This window comes from Eucalyptus grandis, chromosome 5 (genome assembly GCF_016545825.1).
Source record: "Eucalyptus grandis isolate ANBG69807.140 chromosome 5, ASM1654582v1, whole genome shotgun sequence".
NCBI lineage: Eukaryota > Viridiplantae > Streptophyta > Magnoliopsida > Myrtales > Myrtaceae > Eucalyptus > Eucalyptus grandis.
This window is the reverse complement of record NC_052616.1, coordinates 2,732,230-2,751,828: the sequence shown is the minus strand read 5'-3', so window position 1 is coordinate 2,751,828 and position 19,599 is coordinate 2,732,230. Positions and strand designations below refer to the sequence as shown.

The following is a 19,599-nucleotide window of genomic DNA, read 5'->3' as shown; positions in this document are numbered from 1 at the left end:
GAACCGAAAAAGAAATTTGCCCCAAGACCCGGCGAATAATCGACAATCTCATTAGTCAACAGAGCCAAACCACAGACAAAACCCTGCCAAAATTCGGCGATAATCGTTAGAAAAAAAGAGGGTATTTTTTAATATATAATTTGCAACATAAACCAGCTCCACATTTAAGTAATTCAAAAAGAGAATAAAAAAAGAAAAGAAAAGCCAAGACACCAAAATTCCCGCGATGCTTATCCTGAGCAGTGACGACATGGGACAGGTGTGCCCGGAAATTGGCAATTGCGGAATTAAATTTTTAGGAAATTTAATTTGATCCCCAATAATGGACGGAGGGCAAAAAGCTGATATTATAATATTGCCGAGAGGGAAAAAGAATTATTTTTAAAAAAATGCATTAATTCTTTTTTGACAAGACCAAGGCGAGCATGAAAATGAAAGGGCAGAAGGGAATAAAATAATTCATTATAAAAAAAATTATGTGGAAAAAGGAAAGGAGGAGGTTGGTTCCTTGCACCCAACGCATTTTTAGCCGACTAAATGCTTCTTTAGTGTAAAGCTTAATTTAGTTTATTCCATTATTAACGCCACGGACCGAGGCCGGGGCCAATCGCGTTTTAGGAATCCCTGTTTTATTTTGTCGCAATTAGCATTGAATATCAAGGAAAAAAATACGTAGAATCCCCCGGGATTATTTAAAGATCTTTTTCCCAGTCGAAAGTTTAGTGATGTGCGCCGTGGCGACATTAATCTAAGATACGATGATGTTCAATTCGTATAATCTGAACGTGACCCAGGATCATCGTCCACCGAAGTATTTTTTTCTTGCGGAAGGGGGCAGGTTCGGGTCCGGGTTCGGGCTCGGGCGCCGGGTTCGGACGATCAGCACGAGCGGATAAGAACGACCTGTTCCCATTCCCTCTCGCTACGGCGAAACCCATTTTTCTTCTTCCACCACCATCTCCTCCACTTTCCACAGCTCCCTCTCTCTCTCTCTAGGAAGCTTTGCTGCTCCCACTATTACTCTCTCTCTCTCTCTCTCTACCTCCCTCCCTCTCCAGACACTTGGAGTGCTCAATCTTCAAGCTGGCGATCGAAAATCAAGACACCACCGTCCGCGAAATCAAGCCGAAGAACCGCAGGATCATGGTATTGTGGAAAAATCGTTTCTTGCTCTCGTTTTCTTCTTTGTTTTCCGTGCTCTGTTCTTGGGTCTGCTGAAAAATGCTGTTTTTTTATCAACCGCGACATCAAATGGGTGTCGAATTCATCGTTTTTCAATCTCCTTTCGGAGGCTGCATTCAGCAGAAAGAAACTGAGCCTTTTCTTGGTATCTCTGATGGGTGTTGTTTATCTCCTCTGCTTTTCTGAAAGTGAACTCTGTTTTCTCTGGTCCTTGTTGAAAAAAGGGATCCAGATTCTTTCTAGGATCGTTGATCGTCCTTCCGCTGTGATTTTTTCCCGTCTTTTTTTGTTTCTTTTCGAGTTTCGATTGATGTTGGGTTCTGTGGTTTGTTGTATTGGATTGAACAAAAAACAGGGTGCTGGAGGTCCAGATGATGACGACAACAGGTGGCCGCCATGGCTGAAGCCTCTGCTCAGCGAGAGCTTCTTCGTGCAATGCAAGACGCACGCTGACTCGCACAAGAGCGAGTGCAACATGTACTGCTTGGACTGCATGAACGGAGCTCTCTGCTCTCTCTGCCTCGTGTCTCAACACAAGGATCATCGTGCCATTCAGGTCCCAATCCCACAAATCTCTCTCCGCCATTATTTTGTGAGATTTTCTCGATACGATTCCCTTTTTAACCATTTTCGTCTGGGTCTTCTTTCCGCTCGTCAATGCTTAAGTTTTGTTGCCCGGCTTGGGTCCGGCTCTTTTCCTTTCCCAATCTTATACTCCTTTCCTCCTCTTTTTAACTGATTACCCAAATTCAACATTTTTAGCTGATCCCCTGAATCTTGGTTATCTCAGCATTAAAACCGGTTCATCGCATCTTTCTAATTCGCACGCAATATCAAAGTTACCTCTTTTTCCTCTTTCCCCACTTGCCTCAATAAAGTTCTCATTTTTATGGGCATTCACACTCGTTCATATTTGAATGAGCCCCGCAAATCTGCAAATTTCAGCTATACCGTCTTCTGATGGCTTTCGTGATTCATTGTGCAGATAAGGAGGTCGTCGTACCACGATGTGATCAGAGTGTCCGAGATACAGAAAGTGCTGGACATAACTGGTGTCCAGACCTACATCATCAACAGTGCCCGGGTCGTGTTCTTGAACGAGCGACCTCAGCCAAGGCCCGGGAAGGGCGTCACCAACACCTGTGAAGTCTGCGAGCGCAGCCTCCTTGATTCCTTCCGTTTCTGCTCGCTCGGTTGCAAGGTAACATTAAAAGCAAAAGAAGAAAGGAAAAAGTTTTGGACTTTTCTTGCAGTCGAAACAGTTTTGTTTGGTGTGCCAAACCAAGAAAACGAAGGGCATTTAATGAAGAAGTTTTTTGCCGAAAGCACAACGTTTCAACAGCTGTCCATTGCTTCTTTTGATTGTTGCCAAAATGCACATGTATTTTGGAATATTTCTATGCAAGATTGTTCTTTCAATGTCGGAAATTTCACAAAAAGTACTTGGTTATATGTCCTGTTGCTTTGCCAATGAAGAGGGAGTTAAAACCTTTTACCCGATCAGTCCGCTTCTCTGAATTCGAGAATTCCATTTTTGATCAAAACTTGTGCTAGAAAGAGACTCTTCGATTTGTTCAAATGGGAGATTTGGCTTTCTGGGTCAATGAACATTTTGTTCAAGAAAAGAACTTTCTCATTCAGCCGGTCAAATTTGTCGAAAGTTCTCGTTTTTTCTCTCTGGAACGACGACGGGTACGCTCAAAGCGATTAATTTTCTCGCTTGTTTCGTTTCAGATTGTGGGGACATCGAAGAACTTCGTGAAGAAGCCGATGAAGCTGAAGAAGCAACGGGCGATGGCCTCCGACGACTCCGAGGAGGACTCATACAGCAGCAACAGCAGCAGCAGCCGCCGCCGCCACAAGAGCCCCTTCCGCGGTGGCCACCACCACCACCACAAGGTCCACAGCTTCACGCCGTCGACGCCGCCGCCGACGGCCACCAACTACCGGATCGCCAAGCGCCGGAAGGGGATCCCGCACCGTGCCCCGACGGGCGGGTTCATCATCGAGTACTGATCAAAGCCTCCATCTCAACGCGTAATTACGGTCCGCTGCCACGAAGTCAACGCCGAGCAAGTCGAGGTCCTTGCGATTCCGTACCCGAGCTTCTCACCAAGGAGAGAGGCCGGTATGGGGAGTGGGGCCCTCTCTCTCTCTCTCTCTCTCTCTCTAGACTTTTCTTCTTTTTCCTCTTTTTCTTTTGTACATAGAAGCATAGATGGGGGTGAAAGATGCAATAAGCTAAGAAGTCAAGGACCACAAGGCAAAAAGAAGACCAAGTAATAATAGCAATAAACAAGCGTATAGATGAAGTGAGCTTTTAGGTTTTTAGAGTGAGGGCTTTTATACATATAGGTTTTGTAAGGGGGGGAAAATGTGAATACGGGGTTTTGTTGGGGTTCACTTCAGCTTTTAGTATTTCCAGGGAGAAAGCCAAAAAAAAAAAAAAAAGGAAAAAAAAGATGTCAGTGCATGTAATATATATGTGGATTGGAAGTGAAGTTGAAAAAAAGAAAAAAAGAAAGAAAGAAGGATTTACTAATTTTCGCGTTTTGGGTTTCCATTTTTAGAAGCTCTCTGTCCTTTTTCGACTCATTTCCATTGCTCTAATGGCGAGACGATACGAAATCGAGGAAAACGTCCGTTTTCCATTAAAGAAAAGTGGGAAATCGAGGTAAGTCTTCAGCAGAAGATTCGTGAAGTTCGTGACTACTGACTAGATAATGAATGCGTAAATCGTGTCGATATTGTGAGCTAATAGTCCGCGGAGGTGGTGGTGGTGGTGGTGGTGGGGGCCCACGGCGGCCGGCTTGAGGCGGCGTGTTGCGGGATGCGGTCAAAGCCGGTGGTCCCTGTTGGGGGCGGGGCCGGGACGTGACGTGTCGGGAAGCGGTTGGTGGGCCGAAATCTAATTTTGTCCGGATTCGGGGGCGAACGCGATGATAAACACCAGCCGCCCCTTGGGGCATCGTCCATGGTGGGGAAGGTGGTGGTGGGGGCCCGCCGGCGGAAGTGAGTGGAGCTGAACTCGGCCGTGGGGTCCGGTCTTGTCGTTCGGACGGGTTAAAGTTCGAAGTGGGGGAATCCCCTCGTTCCGGGCGCGCGATCCGAGCTCTCTTTTTTGCCCGATCGTGTTACGATCCCGATGCACGTCGTCGGCCCAACCCCCCTTGTCGACGCGATAAGAAAAAGGGGTTGCAAAGCCATCGACATTAGCCCCACGAGCTTATTAGGACCAAAAAAGGTGGAAATTCGTGTTTCTCGTTGGTAAAATCCAGTCGGACCCGGTTCGATCCTATGGGAGTTCAGTCCACGCAAAAGGACAAATTGTTAAAAATGGTCGTGTTTGGAGCAAACGGGTCGGGTTCAAGAATTGTCGGGATGGGAGGGGAAGGGGGTCTTTCGTTTTGTCCTCCGTCTTCGATGGGTTAACAGGGTTTTCGGGCGGGGTTTTCGACCGGTTCTCGGCACTTGGGTCCACGCAAAGGACAAATTGTTGAAATGCTCGCGTTTGGAGCAAACGGGTCGGGTTCAAGAATTGTCGAGATTGGGGTGGGACGGGGGTCTTTCGTTTTCTCCTCCGTCTTCGATGGGTTAACTGGGTTTTTCGGGCGGGGTTTTCGACCGGTTGTCGGCACGGCGGTCCACTGACCGGAGGCCTTGATCGAAGAACGCGAGACGGCACGTCCGTGCTTTGAGATCGAAGCGAAGAAAGCGGTGAAGGGAAAGCCTTTCCTTACGGGGACGTCGGACGTTGGGATGATCCCATCGCCGTCCACGTTGCTCGATCCTTTTCCCTCTCTCTTGTCTGTCCACCTTCTTCTTTTTCTCGCCGTCAAAAAGTTTATGGGACAGCGCGATTTTCACCTTTTTGACCGAGCAGCGTTTGTCCCCTCCTCCCTTTTCCCACTCGACCGTCGCGTAAAAATTTTATTTACGTGGGGAAAATCACCATGCAACACGAGATTCGCCATGCCTGGCCCTCTCGTACCACCTAATCCCCTAATTCTTTTTCCGCTGTTTTCACGTGCCAACTTTTGACCATATGAATGAAAGCACCCTCGATAACTTATATTATACGTTGGCAAAAAAAAAAAAAAAAACTTAAATTATACAAAAAAATCATAATGATGGTTTTTAGCTTTTCATGTCATGTTAGCACCTTTACTTAGGATAGGAGTACATTGGCTAGATCATAGGTCCGGCTGCAATAATTAAATGCAAAAACAAATTAATGATTGAATCATTCGTCCTGGCTTGGCTCCGATCTTAACGTGCTTAATCGAGTCTCCTTTCCTCATGCAAAGTTGAATATTGGAAGTCCGTATTTTAAGTTCCATGATTTAACAGTGTAAAATCAAAAATGGTAACTTTTCTTTGGGAACGAGCGGGTTAATTCCTCATTACCTTATGTAGAGGGCTAGCTTTAGAAAAAGGTAAAAAGCAAGAAAAGGGTTGCTTTTCGCTTTGACAATGGAGACATGAAACGAAAGACTACGGAAATTGATGAGAGGAAGTTTTTTCCGTTGAAAATACAGAGGTACAGCGTGGTCAATTGGAAATCTTAATTAATCAATTACGGCATTCATCTCTGGTGGAGGGTCATAGGTCATGTTTCTCGATATGAAACTCGAGGAAATTTTCCCGAATCTGTTTTTTAGTGTCCTTCTTTTGGGTTAGTGCGCTATTGTCTAAGATTATATATATATTTAATCAAAATTATATGCGGGCGGAGTTGAAAAAGTCAATAATTGAAAGAAATTTCCGTCAATTAAAGACTAAAGAGGGGTAGAGCCCTTCCGTCCGTGAGTCCTGATGACCCCTTCTTCAGGCGGGGTAGCCACGTGCAACCCGGACGGGAAACCGAACGACCGCCCACACGTGCGGAGGGGGAGCACTGTTTTTACCGGTATTTCCGGTAGAGGGCATCTTGGGGCCGATGTCTGACGAAAGCGACCGGACGAACGCGTAGCACTAGCCTCCCCCTCCTTTGTCCGCATCTACTTCTACCGGGACAGGGGAAAATAGTGGAAAAGGGACTGCCACGTGTGGGTGGAGATTCCGGGCATCGGGGGGGGCTCGGGAGCCGTACACCGCACCACCACGTGCCGGTGGGCGGCGAAATCAATGTGCCACGTCGGGGGCGTTCCTTCGAGAGCAAGGAAGAGTCCGCAGCTCCCTTTTGGCGATTGAGGCTTTGGGACCGGTAAAGCCGGTGGTCCACCCGAGGAAAAACTGTGGGGGCCGCCCTCGCTTATGAGTTCGGGCCTATTAAATCAGTAAGCCGTGCTCTTTCCTGATTGGTATGCACTTAATCTGATGACGAATACAGGATGTACCTCATGCTATACCACGTTTCGACACTCTGTCGTGATAACCTAAAGTCGCAATCCCTAACTTCAAGAATGAAACATAATTCATATGATGATTACACGATTGAAGTGGCGTGATGAATTACGAGGCTTTTTGACAACTATAATGAGATTCCTCATTAACCCCTAAATGAGTTCGAATTTCAAGACCTTGCTATTTTCCTATTAGGATCTCAAATGCTTACGCTTTTGGATCTCGTTGGTAGAAGGTGCATAAATAGTAAAATGTAGCTTCAAATTTTTTTCCACCAAAAATAGAAGTTGAACTTGCCGTGAATGAGGAGTTGAGTGCCTATCAATCACTTGCTTTTTCTAACCTCTACGATTGAAACCAACAATGGTTCTGAAATACTCAATCATCGACAATTTTCATTACTTCAATTGTTCTTGTAATTCATATTTACAATCTTTTTAGAATAATACAATATTTCGAATCGAGTATGCTTGATAACCCTGTCTGAGAATTCAAACGATAAGGCACAAGTTGTTTTCAGACTCTGGATGGATTGCCACTTTTTTTTTTCAATATTAAATGAAATAATGAAGATGTTTCTTGTTCTTCATGATGAGATGGCACGTTCCTCCCCCCTAACTTCCAGGATAAGGTAAGTGAGGAACCATTAAATGAGGACTATATGGTATAAAGCCAAGATATCCTCGACAGCGGGAGGTAGGAAAATGGACGAGCAGACAAGATGAATTATTTGGATGCGTCACATCGCGATGCCCAAAAACGACGGCGAATTTGCAGGTGGCTGGGCCCCCACTGGGCGCGCTAAAAACAACGCGACGAATTTGATGCGCCCCCCGCTTTTGTCCGGAAGCTAGAGAGTTGGCAACGTACGAGTTTTTCTCGCGATGTGTTCTCATCGGTCCGAATTTGGTGCCGTCGCACATCCGACTGAATTGTCTCTTAGCAAAGGGAGAGAGAGAAAAGTATCGTCTAAAGAAAAAGGTCGATGATAAGGGAAGTAGATAGATTCAAGAGAATCGAAGATAGATAAGCCACGAAAATTATGTCGCAAAAAAGATGTTATTGATGTCATATGAAGATTTATTGAATTTCAAAGATGAAAGGAAGCCTGGCGATGATGTTTGCGAGGCTAATGAAGAGATCATTTTGCATTGAAATGCTTTTCTTATTCTTTGCATCAAACGCCACTCGACAACGTAAATATCTTTTAGGCGTCATTTAATGTAAATTTCGTTCTTTTTTACGTTCGTTTATGAGCCAATAAATTGAGCTTAGGTTAAGAGTTGGCTAATCGATGCTCGTGAAGTCGCGTGATAACGCTTTAAATTCTACCTTGGAGTGTATTGACAAGGTTAATGACGACAAGAGATTAGCCGTTTGTCAACCGATGCTTCAAAAGTCTCTGTCGACGTAGAAAAAGAATTAGACTAATTGTATTTTTGCCATCCCATCATCCTGGCATGTAGCAAACCCATATCAATAATCCCCACAGGGCATCTGGGTTTCGCTAGAAGTAGCAATTTGTCTCGATCGTAATGTACACGAGGGTTTCCAACATGGAATAGATGGCCTGACCACTACATGTATCGTTTACCAAGTCTTTTTAGGGTTTTATAATCGAGCAAGAAACTCAGAGTCCATCTGAACACGACGATGACCGCGACTCTTTCTCTCTCTCTCTCTCTCTCTCACGTATTCATCAGCATCCTCCTCGGCTCGAGCTGATTGGCCAATGATGTTGTGTCTGGTCACCAACATTTACCTAATCTACTATTACAATAATACAGGCGGCCCACACGAAGTGTTCCAGCTCGAGGCTTTGATCGTGGGCATTAGATCATTCATGTTTTGACAATAATACTCAGTGGAGAATACGTTGCACAAGAACTCTCGTGCTGCAAAACTTTGGCAGATTGCAAGCGAACGCCTCTGAATCCTCTTGATCTAATGCGCTGGTTTGTTGCATATTAATCGTACTATGATCGTCGATGCCTACCCATTCAGCGTTCACTGATTTGGATCCACTGAATTGAAGGAGCGGAACTAATCGACATGCGTGACTTCTCTAACGTGTTGATTTCTTGAAAATCCGCATTTCCTGCTTTTGTTGTACGGATAAATTATGACATTTTGATATGGTCACATTACCTAATTGACTTGCGCATTATTCGATTCACGAGCACCGACTCGAAGTCGGATTTTCTCACAGGAAAAAGAAAGAAAGTCCCTGATTATAATGGGAGAAAAATAAGCCAAGCGAACTACTGCTACCCCACACGACAATTCCACCATCAGCCATCAACATCAACTAAGCATGAGATTAGGAGGCAATGTCCTGAGGGTTAGGTTACCCAACTTGCTAAGTTCAGGATCAACAGCATCTCACGTTTCGGTCGTGCGTTGGGGCCCATGCGGAATCAATCAATCGATCCATCGATCGATCGATCAAGTAAAAAAAAATTCAATTGAGGAAACTCAGATAAGAGCAAACTGCCCATACCCCTCGAATATGCCGAAACCCTAAAGTGGCTTTTTCCACTGCTCTTTCCCTTTCTTTCGTTTACATAATAATACCAAAAGGTGATGATGCAAGAACGCTTCCCCGCCGATCTCACTGGTCGTCTCAGCGCAATCCGCACCACCCTCCTTTTCCTCCCCCCATTATAATAGCTCGAGGCTGATCGGTGAATGATGATGATAACTCTCGAGCGCACAAGTTGGAGGGACCTGTCTATCAATGTGGACTTGACTCGCCTCATGATGTTCGTGGAAAGCTCCAAATGAGAGGAAAAGGAAAGGCCGAACTTCTGTGTTTGCTGCTTTCGCTACCTAATTCTTCGTGTTTTGTCGCATTGACCCAGGTTCGATTATTGCTGCATAGTACCATATGTTGTTTCCGTGCGACTGCCTGCCTACTCGAATTGTTCGGCGGACCTAACATATGCGACTAGTCTAGTGTTTCGGAGGTCGGGTTCTGACAGAGGGCCTAGCTGTGGGGTGATTTAATTGCTTCGTGTCCCACGTTCGGGCCATGAATGAAGAAGCTAACACCTTATGATTTAGCTGAATGGAATATAAGTGATGTTGTAAGCGAATTTTACGTAGAATGAGACAAGTTATGACGCTGCTGGTCTTGAAGCTAGCATTTCATATTTGGGACGGAGAAAATGCCATGCCATGCCATGCCATGAAAACTTTAGGGAATCCCAAATTTCATTTACTTTTCAAAATCAGGAAAAGTAGAAGGTTGGATGGACTATCGAGGGGAGGAGACAGTCCGCAAGCAATCGAGTGATGTGCCGACGCGATGTTTCTCATCCGGCCATGCATCCTAGTTTTGAAGGATGCGTAAATTCCGTGGAACGTCGGCATGGCACGTCGCATAATATAAGCATCGAATAAAACGGTGATCCTTTAACCTAATTGTGAGCATTGGGCTGAACCTTGGGACATAAACATGGTTCTTGAAGTTACAATGGAGGCCCACGATCATTTGTGGTTATCGCCTTCAATCTGCTGGGCGGGCCTGAAGGCCTTAGAAAGCTACAACTCCATTGCAGATGATTGACCTCTTTGAATAAACTAAACTTGAACATTGATTTTGACTTGGATAAAGCCGCATGCCAAAACCAAACTTACTCCATTGCTCACCGATTTCTTCTGTCCCATCATTTAAAGCAGTACTATCTCAAGGGACGGAATTCCAACCATTGACAAAAGGCGCGAATAATGCTAAAGCTGATCGCAACCATTTGGTTGCAACTCTCATGCGCAAGTGATACTTTTCTTAAAACATAAGTATGAAAAAGAGGATTTTCAAGATATAGAGCGATGCCGCACCCATCAAACTTTTACTAAGAAATACATGCATATCATTTAGCACTTTTGCAATCATCGAAAATGAATTAAAAAGCGAAGAAAGGGAAAAATTAAACTAAACCAAGCAAACCTGACCAAAGGAAAATAATATACATTCTCACATAGTTTCCTCTTCCTCAATTACTCCTCACAGAATTGGAACAACAAGGGAAATCGTATCATTCTCCGAGTTTGGTTTACAAATTTTGTGGTTGTGTTAAATCGATGTTATTTTATAGCACTTAGCTTGAAAAAAGCAGATTATCATTCCTAGAACACAGTCTTCTGAATATACGATGTCGTATTGCGTCCTCGGCGCCATTCGAGTGCAAAAGGTTTTCCCGTCCTTTCGTGGTTTTTCCCCCCAATTATTCAAGTTTGAATCCATGCATCGTTATCGAGGTGGCATTTATGTGGCCGGGTACGATAATAGATGCGCTCGAAATTGTCAAAAAGTGATCAGCTTTCGGTGCGCTCCGCAAATCTCGTGCAGCTCCTGACCTTCACCATTCAAAAAGCTCGAGTTTCGAAGCTCTGGACCCTATCCGCAAATGTGTCCAAGAGTTGTTTCTCAACTAGTCAAGTTAACTAAAAGGTAAATTAGACGGTAAATTTTGGTCTAATATGTCCTAAAGTTTAATTTTCTTCAATTTGATCCACAAATTAAGAGCTTAATGTATAATATTATCTCTAAAATGTGATCCCTAAACTTATGATACACGTTTAATTTAGTCTCTAATTCATATAAAAATATTTAATGTTATTTTTTCATAGACTAAATTAAATATGTATCAAAAGTTAAGTGATGACGATGAAATAATTAAAAATTCAACGACAACATTATATATTGAGTCAAAATTCATAGACCGTATTAAACAAATATAATGTTCAATGATCATGTCATTATCCCTTAACTAAATGCAAGACACCTAAAAAATAAAAGAATCACACATTTCAATAAAATTACTTATTTCTGGGGACATAATAAATATCCACAGGCCCCATTTAATAATGTCCATTTCATGAAGGTACAAAATATGATTCCATTGTGAATTGACCAAAAAGTGAGATCTATAAAAGAAATATAATTTTTCCATATCACCTTCACCATTCAAAGCTCGAGTTTCGAAGCTCTGGACCCTATCCGCAAATGTGTCCAAGAGTTTTTTGTCAACTAGTCAAGTTAACTGAAAGGTAAATTAGACGGTAAATTTTGGTCTAATATGTCCTAAAGTTTAAATTTCTTCAATTTGATCCATAAATTAAGAGCTTAATGTATAACATTATCTTTAAAATGTGATCCCTAAACTTATGATACACGTTTAATTTAGTCTCTAAATTATTCAAAAATATTTAATGTTATTTTTTCATAGACTAAATTAAATATGTATTAAAAGTTGAGTGATCACGTTGAAATAATTAAAAATTCAACGGCAACATTACATATTGAATTAAAATTCATAGACCACATTAAACAAATATAATGTTCAATCATCATGTCATTATCCCTTAACTAAATGCAAGACACCTAGAAAATAAAAAATAAAATAATTCACACATTTCAATAAAATTACTTACTTCTGAGGACATAATAAATATCCACAGGCCCCATTTAATAATGTCCATTTCATGAAGGTACAAAATATGATTCCATTGTGAATTGACCAAAAAGTGAGATCTATAAAAGAAATATAATTTTTCCATATCACCTTCAAGATTGTTTGGTTTATATCTAACAAAACGAGAAGCATAATGCGATTGCTTACATGGCATTATATCACTTGAACACGTAGTGTCTCATTGATGTATTATATCAAACGCACTTTCTCGATGCTTGTGTTATTTCTTCTTGAGAAATAACAACTTTTCGCATATTTCATACTCTATGATATAGAATTATATCTTGGACACTCGAAATTGTACCATGATTTTCCATCCCAAGCCACGATTTTAGAACATATATGAACAAGAAAGTAGGACCCCACGTATTGAAAGCGATGATGAATGAGCAAGAAAAAAAGTCAACAAACTAAGAACCCTCCAATTCAATCCAAACCCTAAACCCATTTCCCACTTATCTCCACTCAGAAAACTCCACCAGCATCACTCTCTCTTACGTACTAAGTGTAGCCTTGCTTGTACCTGCGGAAGAGGTCCTCGGTCTTGGCGTTCCTGAAGGCACAGCACCCGATCAGGTAGACAGAGATCAATGCCACGAGCGTTATGAGCAAGACAACGTCGGCCCTTCTCCATTCTTTCTTCAGGTTCGCGAGCAGGCCGGCCTTGCACGAGTTGCAATTGTAGCAGAGCTGGTTCTGGTCGTTGCTCCAGTTCAGGCAGTCCATGTCGGCGGCATTGTTGATCGGGCTGATCCAGTACGTCGGGTTGATGAAGGTGTACCCGCACTCCGTCGGCGGCTTACAACATCCCGACTGTTTAATGAGAAAGAAAAAGGATAAAAGATTTGAAAAGATGCAAGAACCCCCCAAAAAAAAGAAAAGACATTTGATGGTAAAGTCGAGGAATATTTGGAAAAGAAGATGATAGCACATGGCTCGAGAACCTTTAACCCCAGTTTCGCTTTACTTTTCTCTCTCGTTTTTGCTGTTCACCGTTGTTCAAGAAAACACCCCAGCCTAAGATGCTAGTTAAGCTCTAGGAATTTATTAATCAAGAACGACCTGGCCCGTAAAACCCTGGGAAGAAAACCTTAATCGACGGCCATCGCGATTCCCCCATCTCAACTCGTGTATGAGCATCCAGAAGACCGGGAAGGAGACGGTCTATGCACTGTGTACTTTAGAGTGAGAATGCTGAAAAAGAGCTGTTTTGGAAGGTTTATACGCAAGGCGGATTCTTCTTCTTTCGTTAGAAACAAGGTCACAACAAAGTCACGACCATAACGGTGTTTTCTCACACGCCAACTCGAGGGGAAACATCAGTTTCGGAAGAACGACGAAGATTAATACATGGATAAAAAATTACCTGCAACGGACTGATCCTGGCGTCGAAGAAATCCTGAGCCATCCTGTAGCTCTGGTTCAGCTCGGCACACATGCTGGTGGAGCTCAGGCAGCTCCTAATCTTGTCCCACTTGAACGAGCTCTTGACCCGCCTCCTCATCCACCCCGAGTAGTCGTTCAAATCGTACTCCAAGTAGGCCCGGCTCGGCTCCGGGTGGCCGTGGCCTCGCACCGTCACCATGTACACGAACACCACCAGGCAACCGAGCAGCACTATCATGACCAGCATTGCCACGAGGTAGAATATCAGGAGCCACTGGATCCTCCAGATCCCTCCGATGAATCCGGCGAGCGCCACCACCAGGATCAGGACCCCGAGGATGATGACCGGCCATTGCAAGATCTTCACGCACGCGTTGTCGGCCTCCGTGGACAGCCAGATCCCCGCCCCGATGACTGGGATCGACAGGAGGACGGCCACGAAGTTTATGGCCCCGATCACGTTGTTGCTTAGCGCCATAATTATTTCGTTCCGAGGAAACTATGCAAGCCAAGAATGTATCTAGGGGCTCAGGATTTAGGAAGCCAAGGGAGATTTGTCATGGAGAATGATGAGGGTAAAAGGTATAGTACAGTACAGTGATGGAGAGAGATGTTGAAATGTGGACACAAGATCGAGCTTTTTTGCTGTCCGCCACGCTTGCTCTGAGGGTTTCGGTTCCCCTGCCTTGGATGCAGGACAAAAGCCAAGAAAAGAAAAACCATGATCGAATGATGATGTGTTGTATATACGTGTTTCGTGTTGATTGTCGGGTTGCTTCCATACGTCAAATCACTTTAGGACTCCCTTTTGAAAAAGGAATACCGTGCATAGAGAGACGTGAAAAGATTTGAAACGAAAACTAAAGAGAAATACATAAATAAAAGTTAGAATTAACTATATGAAGAAAGAGGACCTATGGCTTTATGCATCAAATCCAGGTTCAGTCCTTAATTGACAAGGAAACGGTATGATGGAGGAACACGGAAACGCGAAATTAACAGTGTAGAATCAGATTCTAATAGTTAGAAAATCTAATCTAAAAGTTTTTAATTAACAGATTGATGGAGACTACATTTACATAAAGGTCATATAAATCCCATAATCAAGATTTGCGTGACATTACTTTTTTTTTTTTTTTTTTTTATGCTCAGGATCCGCTAAGCTCGTCGGGCTTACGCCGGGCAGCCCAAGGCCCGTAAAGTGCGTGGTGCACCCCGGACTATAGCCCCTTATTTAAGATATGTTAGCAATTGTGGAGTTTCGACTCTGAGATCTTACAATGAAGTAATTGAAGTCCAACCAACTCAACTGTCCATCGGTGGGTTTTGTGTGATATTTCCATAAGATAGAGAAGGGAAAAAAAAGAAAGGACAAGGAATTGCTCACCTTGAATCATAATATACCTTCTTTTGATGCACATTCTTGCTTGAATTCCTTTTCAATAGAAGATATGCATAGTACACGGTGCTAGAGCTATAACAATTCTAACAAAATGTAGGGTCTTAAAGAAAATGCGGATATCTAGCTTCCGCTCAGCTGATTTGGTCTCAAGATTGAAGTATAAGCTCTTATACTCACTTGCCAGAATAAAAGCATTCTTTAGGAGGGTAGGTTGGGTGCCTCAAAACAAACTTATTAGTGGAATAAAGCTATTGCCATGAAGCTAACATGGATGTAACTCGTGAGAGCTGGCTCTCTATGGCCCTCTTGGATCAAGGCACATTGGTTGAAGCGCAGAAGTTTCTGAGCAGATGACTTAGTCTGCATCTTCCTCTCGTGTTGGGAGGAAATTCTCGATGTTGAGGGCTGACGTGAAGCCCCCGATTCAATGTGTTGCTGGTCATGGCAAAGAAACTTTGCCAGGTGCAGGTTCTACCCGTGACAATGGATTTTTTAAGAAACACTGCCTCCACATGTAATTTGGTGAAAAAGGTGAATTACACATGTCCTAAGGCAATGGTAGAGCACACTAATACATAGGTGGGCAAGGCGTGCTTTAATATTTAAATTAAAATTTCTCTTCACTCATAGACTAGACTTTGGTTGAAGCATAGAAATGTATGATTGATAAGACAAATAAGGGCCTAGAAAATTTGAACTCATGACCTTCTAACTCTAATACATTTGTGATATCACTACTAATTATTCTAAGAACTTAAATTATTAGATGATACTTAAATATTCTGATATTGGAAAAAGAAAAGGGGTTTCTTACTCATAGAAAAATGGGAGAAAAAGCTAATGGAACTCGATGCTGTTAAAGAAATTTATGAATAAATAAAAAAAGGTTTCAGAGGATTGAATGAAATGAGGTAGTGCTGGAAAAGTACCATCAATATGTCACCAATCAATGTCATCTATGGAGGTTGTGGAATTCATACTTAAAGATAGAAAGACACTAAGATGGGCCGGTGCATTGACGTGTTATCATTGGTTATCGTTTATAACATCAGTTGATGACATGAGTGACATTGTTGGCGTAGGCACAATGGTCAGATGGCCCTTGTAGCATGTGTAGAAAGATGAACATTGTCTAGATCAAAGAAATTCGAAACGTTGATGGAGAATCTTTGAAATCTTTAACAAAAGTTGCCAACTCTAGAGAGAATCAGATGCTGTGTATAAAGATCTCGAGCGTGATCCTCTGACTTGTGAGTTTTGGCACCATATTTTTTTTTGAAAAGTTGGTATTATACTACTTCTCTTGTTCTCTCACAATTTTCAGCTCCTCCCGCTTTTTTTTTTCTTTTGATCTGCAAAGTACTCAAAGCTTATCCAGGGAAAAGAAAAAAGAGGAAAACATTGCAATGTCTCTTATGGGGTCATGCCATATACTCCCACTCAGCTGCAATTACAGCAGGCTTGGACAGCAACAATGAAAGCATTCATTACTTTCAATGAATTCCCACCTTAGTCAACAAACCAGCATCCCCTCGGAAAGAAAAAAAGAAGCAATTGAATAGGGCAAAAAAGGAGAGATGGAAACCAAAAGAAAAAGAAGAGAGCACCAAAAGCAAAAGAAATGAGAGGAAGAGAATATTACCCCATCGGCAGCCCCACACCTTCCTCTTTCCTATGCTGTTCCAACTCAGCTGCTGCTTTTCAGCTTTGCCTCAATCCTCATATCTCTATCTTTGTGCCTGAGAAGTTGTCCATTCACACAAGTTTGACAGTTAGATCACTCCTTGCTCAGACTCAGAGCCAGTGGAATGAGCCACGAGCCACGAGCCACAAGCCTTCCAATCCCCTTGCAATTCCAGGTATTCTTTGCTTCTGTCTGGTTAGTTGGTATAAACATCAAGTGAGAACTGTCTCAATTTAATAGCATCTTCTGAAACATTTCAGAGTTTTTCTCTCTAGCTTGTCCAAAAAGCGGAGGAGAATTTCCTAGAGCCTCCCGGTCACTCTACTTATGATCCAATTATGGAGTCTCCAGGATACCCCAAAACTTGGATTCCATACTTGACCACTAAAGATTGCTCACGAGGTCTCTGCAGCTTTTACTGTACACAGTGGTGCAATTTTGCTTTGCCTCCTCCACCAACTTTTCGATTTCCAGATGATGACAATTCAGGCCCAACTTTTTCCCCACTCGTCATAGCAATCATTGGAATTTTGGCCAGTGCTTTCCTCCTAGTGAGTTACTATACCCTAATCTCCAAGTGCTGGCGCGGCACCAACTCGAGAAGAAGTGAAATCTATGACCTGGATGCGCAACTTGAAGAAAACCGCCCCCCGTCGGTCCAAGAGCCCTGGCAGATCGCGACCGGGGGATTGGATGAGGCCCTGATCAAGTCGATCACGATGTGCAGGTACAAGAAGCACGATGGTGGGCTAATAGAAGGGACCTGCTCGGTGTGCCTCAGCGAGTTCCAGGAGGATGAGAGCATCAGGCTCTTGCCCAAGTGCACTCACGTTTTCCATGTGCCGTGCATCGACACATGGCTGAAGTCCCATTCAAACTGCCCGCTGTGCCGCTCTGACGTCATTTCCAGTGCTCCTAGTGCTTCGCCAGCTCTGACTCCTGCTCTTGCGACCGATGGGAGCTCGTTAGGAACTGAATCCTCCCCAGAGATCCACCAGGAAGAAAGTGAAGATGATAATTCACCGGCCGCACAAGATCCAGGCTCAGCCCACAAGACAGTGCACATAAGTAACAGTCCTGGAACCCCATCGCAGATTTCTAGCGATTTGGCAAACCCTGAACGCACACATACCGTAATTGAGGTGAGGGAAGGAAGCTCGCAGTCGCAGCATGTCAGGAGATCGTTTTCTATGGATCACTCGTGTCGAACCTGCGTTTCAGTCGCCGGCATATCGCTTCAGGCGAACGGCGAAGAGCAGCTAGTCATCGGAGTGGACGAGTGCACAGGAAATGCGGAACCAGGACCGGTGAAGCATTCGCTAGGGGAAGTACCAAAGGCAGATAATAAGAGAAGCCCTTCGTACTTGCACTGTGCATGTGCAGTGAGTCCGGCGACCCTGAAGAGATCACTATCGAGCGGGAGGATTTCCTTCCTCTCCCGGCACGGAAGGCCGAGGAATGCTACAATTCCTGTCTAAAATAAATGTAAGTGGGGACAAACGGCAGCTGAATTTTGCTCTTTTTTTTTTTTTGTGGGGAGAGTGATTGCAGCGTCATCAGTTTGGGGCGTAATTCCTTGTCTCCATCAGCGAGATGGTTATATATGCCCACAAAAGTATGAATGCCATGGCTGTCATGGCACTACACTGTCATGAGCATTGAGCTACGGTTGAGTATAGTGAAGGAATCTAGCTGCCCATTGTAAGGTAGATCATTGCAAGAAATATGAACTCTTTTAGTAGAAAGGAGCATGCTTTATATGGAGAATTCACCTTCTAGGTCCAACGTTAGCATCACCACAAAGCATCTTCTGTCGAACGGGCTGAGCTTGAAATTATCCAGGCCCATCCATTGATCAATCGATGAACAAAGTCCATAGAAAATAATGAAAAGATGGGGCCAACCCCATACTAATATAAATGGGCTTGCTTGGAGGAGCAAATGGACATGCTTTTCAAGTCTTCCCATTCCAACTTAGATTGAAATACAAAAGTATAATCGCCATAAGTTCATATAGGGTTAAAGAAAAGTTTAAGCTTTCGAAAAACCAAATGTCGGAAAGACATCCTATTATGGTCAAATCCATGATTGAGAGCACTGAGCTCATTTTACATCAATTATCTTATGTATGTCATTTTTTCTAGTTCGACAGGCTTTTCATTAAGTTTCATTTCACTAAATAACACGATTGATATAATCAATCAAAACTTAAGAAATGTGCCATCATGGGTTTTATCGTTGCTGGAGTTTAGCCTAAGAAATTTTGCTCTTATAATCTTCAAAGTCTATTGGTCTACTCTACTAGAATGAATCATAGCCATAATTTCTCTCCTAATACATGCACTCTTAAAGTCAGTGTACAGAGTTCCTTGATTAAACCCTTGTCCAGTAGCTCCAACCCATCATCGACATGCCAATGGTTACAGGACAAACCGTGAATTATGATGGGACATTAAGTAAGAGTGTTGTGCTTTGGGGAATGTATATAGGCGGAATGTACTTCCATTGATTGTCTCGTCTCTCGCAAAAGATCCAGCACCATCTAGCTGTTACGTCCTTCATTAACTCCTCCGTGATTCCATGTTTAGTCACTCGTGAGCACGAATTCTTTTGTCCAATCCAGGCACCATCTCTCTGTCTCTCTCTCTCTCTCTCTCGGATCGTGTGTCCTAGTGGCGCGCAAGAAGACACGAGCCTTAATGTGGCGGGGCATGTGGATTCCCTATCACGCATGGAAACAAATCTGAAGACTGAATATGATTTTCGAAACCCTCTGCATAAGGGAAAAGCATCGATCCCACTAACATTAGAAAACCCCACATCCTTTCCATCGCCCCGATCCCACAAACCATCATCACTTTCTCCCGTGCAGCTTGGACACGCATGTTCTCGCAACGAATCCATGTTTTTCGTGAAGAAAACCGTGTGAAGATGGCATCCTCTAAGCTCATGCACAGCACGCTCCGCGAAACAAAGTACATTCCCTAGAATCGAGCCTTGATCTAGGAACTGACGCGAAACACTGTAACTCGACGGAGGAAAGAAGGAAGGAAGACTGTAGACGAATGGACATGAGTACTTGTAGCGGGCATCTATACGGGAGATACATCTGGAGAGACATT

General features: G+C 43.4%; 3 protein-coding genes across 4 annotated transcripts; 2 read left to right on the top strand and 1 right to left on the bottom strand.

The window, feature by feature from the left end:
- Positions 1-917: 917 nt before the first annotated feature.
- On the top strand, positions 918-3,645 carry LOC104443546. Its single transcript, XM_010057014.3, has 4 exons — positions 918-1,146; positions 1,538-1,738; positions 2,168-2,383; positions 2,917-3,645. The coding sequence occupies exons 1-4, from the start codon at positions 1,144-1,146 to the stop codon at positions 3,196-3,198; spliced, it is 702 nt and encodes a 233-aa protein (XP_010055316.1). The 5' UTR covers positions 918-1,143; the 3' UTR covers positions 3,199-3,645.
- An 8,552-nt stretch (positions 3,646-12,197) lies between these two features.
- LOC104443545 (protein TORNADO 2) lies at positions 12,198-14,435 on the bottom strand. Its single transcript, XM_010057013.3, has 2 exons — positions 13,372-14,435; positions 12,198-12,818 (listed from the first exon to the last, which is right to left on the bottom strand). The coding sequence occupies exons 1-2, from the start codon at positions 13,867-13,869 to the stop codon at positions 12,507-12,509; spliced, it is 810 nt and encodes a 269-aa protein (XP_010055315.1). The 5' UTR covers positions 13,870-14,435; the 3' UTR covers positions 12,198-12,506.
- A 1,745-nt stretch (positions 14,436-16,180) lies between these two features.
- On the top strand, positions 16,181-18,248 carry LOC104443543 (RING-H2 finger protein ATL51). 2 transcript variants are annotated; one of them, XM_010057011.3, is made up of 2 exons: positions 16,181-16,652; positions 16,753-18,248. In XM_010057011.3, exons 1-2 carry the CDS (start codon positions 16,602-16,604, stop codon positions 17,953-17,955), a joined length of 1,254 nt encoding a protein of 417 aa, XP_010055313.2. In that variant the 5' UTR covers positions 16,181-16,601; the 3' UTR covers positions 17,956-18,248. The 2 variants fall into 2 exon arrangements, with proteins under 2 accessions (XP_010055313.2, XP_010055314.2); XM_010057012.3 differs by having other exon boundaries at positions 16,187-16,652; positions 16,738-18,248.
- The last annotated feature ends 1,351 nt before the right edge of the window (positions 18,249-19,599 follow it).

What these genes read in the sequence shown, in the direction of transcription:
- LOC104443543 (XM_010057011.3), top strand. Translation starts at nt 16,602, where the DNA reads ATGAGCCACGAGCCACGAGCCACAAGCCTTCCAATCCCCTTGCAATTC. An exon ending in CAATCCCCTTGCAATTCCAG is followed by an intron (nt 16,653 to 16,752) that starts GTATTCTTTGCT and finishes TTTTCTCTCTAG; the next exon opens with CTTGTCCAAAAAGCGGAGGA.
- LOC104443546 (XM_010057014.3), top strand. An exon ending in AGGATCATCGTGCCATTCAG is followed by an intron (nt 1,739 to 2,167) that starts GTCCCAATCCCA and finishes TTCATTGTGCAG; the next exon opens with ATAAGGAGGTCGTCGTACCA. An exon ending in TCTGCTCGCTCGGTTGCAAG is followed by an intron (nt 2,384 to 2,916) that starts GTAACATTAAAA and finishes GTTTCGTTTCAG; the next exon opens with ATTGTGGGGACATCGAAGAA.
- LOC104443545 (XM_010057013.3), bottom strand. Translation starts at nt 13,869, where the DNA reads ATGGCGCTAAGCAACAACGTGATCGGGGCCATAAACTTCGTGGCCGTC. An exon ending in CCAGGATCAGTCCGTTGCAG is followed by an intron (nt 12,819 to 13,371) that starts GTAATTTTTTAT and finishes CTCATTAAACAG; the next exon opens with TCGGGATGTTGTAAGCCGCC.